Source organism: Mastomys coucha, unplaced genomic scaffold (genome assembly GCF_008632895.1).
Source record: "Mastomys coucha isolate ucsf_1 unplaced genomic scaffold, UCSF_Mcou_1 pScaffold13, whole genome shotgun sequence".
Classification (NCBI taxonomy): Eukaryota; Metazoa; Chordata; class Mammalia; order Rodentia; family Muridae; genus Mastomys; species Mastomys coucha.
The window spans coordinates 58,333,731-58,343,423 of NW_022196895.1; the positions used below are offsets into that span (position 1 = coordinate 58,333,731).

Genomic DNA, 9,693 nt, shown 5'->3' on the forward strand with positions numbered 1-9,693 from the left:
AGAATGAACACTGACTACTTCTCCCTCTTTAGTTTTTGCCCTGTGTGTATGGGTACATCTGTGTGCCGTGTGTATCTCTGGTGTTGGTCTTTGTCTTCTATATTATTTGAGATAGAACTTCTTGTTCTGATGCAAGGGCAGGCTAGCTGTCATGAGAACATCCAGGGACTCGCCTGTCTATCACCTCCCGCCCCCACCTATCTAACAGAAACCTGGCATTATAGCTGGGATTCCTGAGACGTGTTACCACATCCAGCTCTATGTCAGTTCTGGAAACTCAAGCCCTCATGCTAGCCTGGCAATCACTGTACCGACTGACCCAGCTCCCTAGCATTTATCCTTCTTATGATGGCCTGAAACACTTGGCCTTACAGACCCCCTGGCAGTCTTTGGAGAAGCAGAGTCCACATTTAGGTAGGTTGAACAGTCTCAGAAGGGAAGGGCTTATAAAAAGGCTAACCCCAAGACCCTACTAAGTAGGAAATAATGGCAGCCAAGCAGTAGCGTTTACATCCTACTGAAAACAGGTGGCGAGGCAAGAGAAATACAACAGGGTAACACTGGTGTAAATGCAGAAAGCACCCGCTTACCCCTGCAAGTGCAGTTATCACACAGGTTACCCTTCAGGAGTCCTTATGGTGGCTACCCTGAGGATAGGGATGCTGTTAAGCTATGAGTTCACTGGAGTGAAAAGTCCTATAAAGAGCAGATGCTGACATTAGGTCATCTACACACGGATGCCACAGAAACAGGATACTAGCAGCTTCTTTCAGAACCAGAAAAGCTGGAAAGGAAAAGGGCTAATTTTCTACGAAACCATGATGTTCTGATAAAACCTCATCGTTTTCAAGCTATATAGGTTAAAAGTGGTTCTGGTATTAAACTGTCTACAAATGGGTGCTTTGATTTTTTTTTTTTAAATCCTGCATATATTCTAATGAGAGGCTCAAAGATAAAGGAGGAGGAAAAGAAATGAACAAAAGCACAACTGCCATACTGTAACACTCTGAAATGAACAAAGAGAGTCGTGGGTTCTGTCCAGGACTGTCCTAGGCTTTGACCTAGGCTGTCTTGGTCAATGGTGTTTTACCTTTCATATTCTATAATGCAAAAAAGATCCAAAGGAAACACAAAAACCATCTGGTATGACAGTGAATGTTCAAGAATGTTTATAAATTTTTGATAAAGTGAAAATACACTGTTGTAAATTTTAACTATCTTGCAAATGTCATGTGGGAAAACAGTTTGAATAATAAGTTTGACTGACGTGAATTCAACCCTAAGGGATGAGTTCCTAATTGTTACTGCATATCCAAAATGTTATCTTCAGGCCAGCATCAATTACCATTAAATGGATACTAAGCACTGTGCGCTCATAGTATCTGCAGAGTCTAGAACCCCAACTGGCTTATTATAGAAACGCAAAATGTGAGCAAATAATGGGATCTCATCTGAGGAAACCATCCAAACCTCCAAGAAATGTGACAGATCAAATTCAAGAAATGGAACTGTGAAAGACATTCTGAGAAAATGAAGCAGAATCCGAAAGAAACGTGGACAGTAAAGACAACTGCGAAACCAAATAAAGGTATTCTTCACCCAGGGTTAATCACTCCATCCCAATAGCATGCTCACACCAGAGGCCGCATGGAAAAGGAAGTCAGTGCATGGCTGTAAAACAATTCTCCTACACATGCAAGCACTTAAGACACTAGGTCGGCTTACAGTCAAGAAAACAAAGACATAGACTATTCAGATTTCAGCATATCAAACATGTTTTCCACAGCACATCCAGGTAATAAAGCATGATGGCTTACTCTGTAGCAAGAACTCATCTACATATCCCAGATGAAGGGTTTCAAATTGGGGAAACTCCAATTCTGCCATCTTTAGGGCAGAAAAAACTCCATCTTTGGTTAGAGAAGGCTGGATGCGAACTTCATGTAACCTACAAACAGAGAAACATGTTAAAGGAAAACAATGGACTCAGATTCTTCCTGATAACAGAGCTTAGAAACAAGTTTATAATTTTACAGAAGATACCACAGGTATCAAGAACTTTTCTCTCTTTTCATTAAAAAACATAGCAGCAACAACAACAACAACAACATCAACCAACCAACCAACCAAAACCCCTGAGATTTCTCTTTTCAAGTGCAGCCTCCCACTCAGCAGTACATTTTGCTATTCAATTAGTAACAATAAATCATACAGTAAGAATCCTAGAACTGCCCAGGAACCCTTTTTGCCTCCTTACGAACTTCTTTAAGGATGACCTATAAGTGAGGTGTAGAGTTGGTGGACAGCTCAGTGAGGACTGGCTATGCAGGCCTGATGACCTGCGTCACTAAGTTCAATCTGAAGAACCTACAGTGGAAATGGGAATTGACGACCCCAAATTTTATCCTCTGTGTATCGGATGCTGGTACCCGACAGTTTTATTATACTAGTGTCAGTGCTTTACTTTTTGTTTGTTTGTTTGTTTGATAAAGGGTTTCTCTGTGTAGCCTTGGCTGCCCTGGAACTCACTCTGTAGACCAGGCTGGCCTCGAAGTCAGAAATCCACCTGCCTCTGCCTCCCAAGTGCTGGGATTAAAGGCGTGAGCCACCACTGCCCGGCAATGCATTACTTTAATAAAGTATACACATTTGTGATATGTAAAAACACTAAGTTAAATTTAGAAACACTCTTGTTTTATTTTTAATAGTCTATTATTAGCATATACTGGTAAAAATGTTTAACAAACTAATAAAAAATTTCAACTTAAAGAAAATGTAAAAAATATACACAGAGATAGATCTCTAAGAGGTGGGAAATTACTAATGTATTATAAAGTGATATGAAGACACATATAAAAGATTATGGACATGTGACATTGGAAAAGCTAATTTAAGACTAGGAAGTATTAACATCAACTAAAACAATTCAGAAAACCAAGTACAGATGGAGAATGGCTGGAAAGGGCTTCAAACGGCAGCGCCACCAATGTCTACCCACACTATACTCAGACACTGCTTTCTGATGCAATGAGACTACACGGCCTTCCAGGGCTGGCCCACTAGAATGCAGTTCAAAGGGCTCCAGCTCTGAAGTCAGACAGACGAGAGGTGATGCCACCACCACTCGAGTAGTTCCTTTGTATATTAGGTCCGAGCGACACATAATCAAATTTACATACAAGTATGTATAGATACATTAGCCCCCTAGTTTTCTAAAACTTGTAACTGTGGAAGAAGAAAATGTACAGTAAAGTTAAGACATACCTACGGGCAGCAGTGATGATGAGGTAGCCAAGGTCTACTTCAAGGGCATTCTTGCAAGCTCCTAAGACAATAGTGTGCAAATTCCTAAAACCACCTAATTAAAGAAAAAAGAAACAAAAATAAACATTTCTCTGACTGCAGCACTTTTGGTAAAGGAGTTATACATGCCTTAGAAAACACTTCCTTGGGCTGGAGAGATGGCTCAGCCATTAAAGGCTAGGCTCACAACCAAAAATATAAGAAAACACTTCCTTGTTTAAAAGTAAATGCTTTGTTGCTATGATCAAATTACCTCAAGGTGTATTTTCCTAGCAGTCATTCCCTCAAACAGATACTCATTCTGGAGACAGACTTCGAGCATCTGGACACTTCAGACTTAGGACAAAGAAAATGCATGAGGCCCTACAGAAAGACTGCCACCTCCTGTCAAACCCTGAACCTCCAGTGCATCGTGGAACAAGACTGTACTGCTTTAACTCATTTCCATGTTTGACCTTTCGAATTTTGTTGTAATTAACTTCCTGTGTGCATGTACCAGTGCACACACGCATGTGGTAGCCAGAGGTTCCTTTATTCCTTGTCACCTTATGCTTTAAGACATGGTCTCTCATTGAAACTAGAACTTGTCATTTATGCTACACTGGCTGTCCACTGTCTGCCTACACCTCCTAGTGCTGGGGTTACAGATGGACTATGTAACATAAGCCTTTTGAGTGCTGGGCCAGGTCCAGCTTGGTCACATAGCCAAGTGCTTTACCCACAGAGACATTTCTGCAGTCCCTATACTTGTTTTGAAAGGTATCACACCAAAGCAAGAGCAGCAGACAAAAATCATTAGTGTATAGCAAAATGATTTCACTTGAACACTTTTGTGTCTGGCTTCACTGACCAAACGCTGCTATGCGATGCAACCACACTGCTGTGGGTGGCTCTCAGTTTGCTCCTTTGTGCAGAGCAGCATGTGAATATGCCACATTTTAATGATCTATCTTATGGACAATCAATGTCTGGTTGTCCTATTTGGAGCCCATTAGCAACAATGCTTCTATAAACACACCTCACTTGCATTTCTGGGTAAACATATATATACTTTTCTGTTGGGTTTAAAGCCGAGACGACAACTGTTGTGTGTATGGCCATTGTTAGCAGATGACGTCTATCAACGTTTCCAAGTTTAGAAGTATCAGATTATACTCAGCATTGACCCAGTGGTGCAGGACTCAGCCAACACTACTGTCTTTCAAACTAGTAATGTCAGTGCTCTGTGGCACACATTAGCTTTAATTTGTCCTTCCTAAGTTTGTGAAGTTTATCTTTTCTTTTTCACATTTACCCATCAAGTGGATAAAGTCCACATGACTTTATGTGAAGTCATAAAGAAGGTTCCGCATTAGTCCTTTCCCATTTTCCTATTGGGATGCCTGCTTATTTCTTAATTTCAAGAATTCTCTAAATATTCTTAATGCAAGCTCACTGTAAGAGATCCATACTCAAGATCTCCTCTCATTCTGTATGGACTGCCTTTCTCTCTTCATCATGTCTTAATCATGAGCTACAGCATCTGTCAGCTCTCTCAGGCCTCCTCTCTAATGGATGGACAGTGTGGTCTTCTTTACTCTACTGACTTTTATCTTGTTTACTGAAATAAAAATAAATGTAATGTTGCTGGTCGGGAGGGAGCCCATTTGCATCTCTGATTCGGTGCAGTGTGGGGAGCTCATCCCGATGTGACTCTGTGATAATATGTCTACAACATGCTTCAGCAGTGTTAACCTCGTCTTTACGGTATCAGGGTTACTGGAGGTGTTTCCATTCTAGTAATTCTTTCATTTTACTTTCTTTTCCATCTTACTTTATTAATAATTTGCATTAACTGCATTTCTAGTTTTAAATACTATATATCTATGCCAATATTTTCTTACCAATGAAATGATTAGCAAACTGTTAGTTTCCTGTCCCTAGCACTAAGGGATCTGAAGAGTTATTATCTGACAGATGCAGCTAATGCCCAGGAGCAGGCATGGAAACTCCTATACACTAGAATAAATACCAGACACAACAGCATTTCTAAAGCCTGAGCTCTTCTGGAGACCTAAGATGTTCAAGTCATGCAGTACCTCTCCTCAAAGGGTCACTGGGTCAGCTGTTCTAAGAAAGAGCTCAATAAAAGAAGGTAATTATTTATTTACCAAGTAATAAATAACAAACCAGAAAACCTGCCTCATCATTCTGGATCTTGAGAACATGCATAAAAAGGCAAAGAATATTAATTAGCCTGTGCTCATGGATACTTACCTTCATCAAATACACCATAAAGAAAGCAAAGATAATTACCAATATTATTTTAAAAAAATTAAGAGACAACGAAACAAAGCCAAACAAACAAACAAAAAAACCAAAAAAACTGGAGGTCAACTTTAAATACTGTTTTGTAACTTTAAAAAAACAAAACAAAACAAAACAAAAAAACAGATACCTGATCTCCAGCTGTCTTCAACCACATGTTGGATGAGACCACCCAGGAAAGGGACTCGAACCATTTCCAAGTGTTCCAGGTTACGGGCAGATGCCAGACCTGTTACCAAGGGCACGTATTTCAAGGAGTTTGTTGGTCCTGGAATAAGTAAACAACAACAAATCTTAATATAATAAACTATTTTAAAAGATGACTTTTTCAAAACAGAAAATGAATAACTTATTAAGTGACAGACTAATGGTGGCTATCTGGGCTCCAAGCTTTTCTCAATCAAAGTGCTAGTCTGCTAACCATAAACTTGTTCAGCATAAGAATAGTTCAAAACTGTTCAGATATGCAGTATGTTTTGAAAATATACTTAAGTCAAAAATTTTTATTTCAAAACAACAAATGGAATAAAAACCTCAAGAAGAAAATTTGATCCTTCACTCAAATGAGCTGCTTTACCATTTTAGCATCCCTTTATGTTCAGGAGTGTGTTAGAGACAAGCCAAGACCAAAAAGCAATGGCCCTGTCCATTAAGACTTCCAATGGAGAAATAGCATATAAATAATCCCGAAAGGATAAAAAGACCAAATATATGAAGTACAAAAGACATGTGCACTCCATAAAGAGGAACAAAGAGAAGAGAAAGAGATGGCAAGAAAAGCAGACCAAAGACCACAAATAAACTTGGAAGAGGACGTAGGAATCTCAAGGTAAGGCAACAGTGGTCAACGACAATACAGGGTAAGAAGCTGCATAGTCATGCAGGCAGCAAACAGGTCTTATTACATTGAGACCAGACTGGGAGAAGCCTGGAGAGAAGTTACCCTTGGCGGTACAGACAACAGACGAGGGCGCTAAGGGCTTTGTTTAGCTGAGGAACATCATAAAAACAATGCTTCATGTACAGTAACTATTCTTAGTACTTAAAAATCAAAAACTAAAAAGACTGAAATATATTAAAACAATCAAATGGACGAAAAGTCAAGCTTATAGAACACTAAGCTTGTGGTTTTTTGGTCTGTTTTTGCTAACGTTTATTTCAACTAAAACAAAAGATATGCTATATTCATAAACTGTATGAGTCAGAAAATGTAGATAGTAATAACATAATTCTCAGTACAAATGCGTAGATCACCATGACATTTTACGACAGTGTATGCTTAATTCACCCATAACTATATAGGATTACCTGCACAATTCCTCATGACAAAAGTTCGCAAGCTGATGCAAAGGAAATCTTTAAACGGCTGTGGTTTAGTGAGTCTCACCCACTTCATGTACAGGTGCCTTAGCATAGGGATACAAGGGATTTCAGGAACATTGACGCCTAGAGCACACACACAAAAGAACAAGACAGTGACAAAAATACTCTGTAATCTGCATCCAGTGTGCTACAGTCCAGTTTTCAAAGGACAGTCTATCATTCAAGGAGATTTCTATCAGAATCAATTACATAATTAAAGTCTACCAGATTTGGTTTATTTAAAACAGGCTATTAAAGAACTTTTATGCAAAATGTATTATAAAGAATGGGACTCAAAATCTATTTCTGTATTTAAAACAGACATCTGTCTCATAGCCATACCTTGTAAGATTCAAAGTAAAACTAAGTTTCTCAAAGTCTAACTGCGAGTACAGAGGTGAGCTACACAATACGGCAGAGCTGCTATTCACCTCTAACAACTCCCCCATCAGTAAGAAGAAATTTCTCAGCACAAAGGGATAACAAATAAGTTTTCATATTATGGTTCGCGGTACACAAGATACACCTTTATGTCATTTACAGAATTATATGGATTTTAGGCATCTGTAACTATGTGGAAGAAGCTAGCATAGCTTTGGGAAAAATCAGACAGCTATTTATTTTACTATCTCAAAATGTTAGGGATATTTTATGTCTTTGATGAATCTTATATACAGAGAACTCAGTGTGGAAAGGGGAGGGGTGCCCAGTGGGAGGTGTCAGCAGATATGGAAGAGAGAGAGATCCTTGTAAATCCTAAAGGAAAGAGGGAGCTTCAGAAACCTGCTCCTCACCCTGTCTTCTCAAAATGGCAGTTTAGTTTACTGCTATGTAAACACACCATATGGCAACAGATGGGAAACAGAAATATGGGTAAGACCAAAGGAAGAAAACCAGACCAAGAGAGGTACAGAATTCACCTTGGTGTCTATCACACAGCTGGCCTGCTGGCTATGTGAGTCAAAGGGCAAGGCCAGAAAGATCCACAGATAGGCATCTGACGCTCAGTCCTACTTTCTGCCAAACTTAGCCTATAAATAAAGGATAATATGTATTTCTTCTCATTACCACCATACAGTTAGTACAAGGCTGCAAGTCAGTCACATAATTAATGCATTTCAAGGAAACTTAAAATTCCAATGAGCTGGTATAGGCATTATGAAAAATGTAAAGCTAAAAAACCTTCTACTTTGAGGTTACATCATAACCTCAGAAGTAAAATCTCTATCACTTAGAAATCCAAATACTCCAATACTTGCTCAGACTCTCTCCACAATCTTACAAATGAGAGGGGCCTCTAATAGCCTTCTGTAGTCACATATATGACTTAAGCCCTAGCCTGTATAACCCACCAGGTCCTCCTGTGACTATCTGAACCTATTTAAGAAATTTCTAGATTCTCAGAATATCTCCAATATCTGGAGTAATCTTTGGGCATATATTCAACATAAACATTAATCGAATAATAAAATAATAAGCTTAAAAATAAAATATAAACTTAAACAATTAACAAAGTATGAAACTGGGAATATTTGGGCTGAGAATATGGCTCAGTTGATAAGAGCACTTGCCTAGCATGCACAAAGACCTACTTGGATTTCATCTTTGTCTGACACCATATAAAACTGAGCATGGTACTGCATGCCTGTAATCCAAGCACTTGGGAAGAAAAGGCAGAAGGAGCAGAAATTCAGGGTCACCCTTAGCTATCTAGTAAGTCTGAGGCCAGCCTGAGCTACATAAAATTCTGTCTCTAAATAAATAAAAAAATAAAATGTCACATTATCTCTTAGCAGATTAAGCCAAGGATCAAAAGTTAAACTTGGTCAAATATTTTCCCCTGTTGAAACTACCGGGGTGTAATTTTACAAAGCATGCACAAGGGAGAGCACAATCTACCCGTGCAAACAAAGCAATCTCTGGAAATGACCACTCACGCCATCACCATGTACGAGAGGAAAAGGGAAGAGACAGAATGTTCACCCCAGTGACCCTAGGTTGAAGAACATGGTAAACTTTTACTTGATGACAAAAACTAACAATTATCTAGGGTTTTATAACATTCTAAACTGAGGTGTAGTAGGCACTAGCTCTATCTGTCCACTTGAACTGAAGTAAATTAACTGGATGTGGTGATACACACCACTATGCCAACACTCAGGAGCTGGAAAGACAAAGATGGGTACTGAGCTCATGGCCATCTGAGCTACGCAGAAGATCCTCACTCATTTCTTTTTTAATAACAAGAAATTTAAGTAAATTTTAAAAGTTTAAATCCTTAGCTTCTGTATATAGAATGAGCCAGACAGCAGAGTAGAACATTGCCCATGGTTTATTAGATGAAGGCACTGTGTCGTGCAGGAGAGGCACCTACATGCAAGCCTGATGCCCTAGTTCCATCCATGGAACCCATTTATAGATGGAAAGAGAACTGACTACATATACACCTGTCCTTTAACCTCCACATGTGCACCATGGCACAAACGTGCCCACACATCATACACACAAACACAACAAATAGTAAATAAAATTCCTCATCTCAAAAAGTGCTCAAGAGCCAGGCGGTGGTGGCGCACGCCTATAATTCCAGCACTTGGGAGGGAGGCAGAGGCAGGTAGATTTCTGAATTCAAGGCCAGCCTGGTCTACAGAGTGAGTTCTAGGACAGCCAGGGCTACACAGGGCTACACAGAGAAACCCTGTCTTGGAAAAACAAAACAAA

At 39.4% G+C, this 9,693-nt stretch overlaps 1 protein-coding gene across 10 annotated transcripts in view; it reads right to left on the reverse strand.

Annotated features, from left to right (window-relative positions):
• The window catches only part of Fbxo38 (F-box protein 38), a 45,872-nt gene that overhangs the window by 22,339 nt on the left and 13,840 nt on the right, over positions 1–9,693 (reverse strand). For all 10 annotated transcript variants that reach the window (XM_031365844.1, XM_031365841.1, XM_031365843.1 and 7 more), the window contains 4 exons: positions 6,919–7,056; positions 5,741–5,878; positions 3,265–3,358; positions 1,818–1,948 (listed from right to left, as the gene is read on the reverse strand). In XM_031365844.1, coding sequence (XP_031221704.1) covers positions 1,818–1,948; positions 3,265–3,358; positions 5,741–5,878; positions 6,919–7,056 — 501 coding nt within the window. The remainder of the gene's footprint in view (positions 1–1,817; positions 1,949–3,264; positions 3,359–5,740; positions 5,879–6,918; positions 7,057–9,693) is intronic.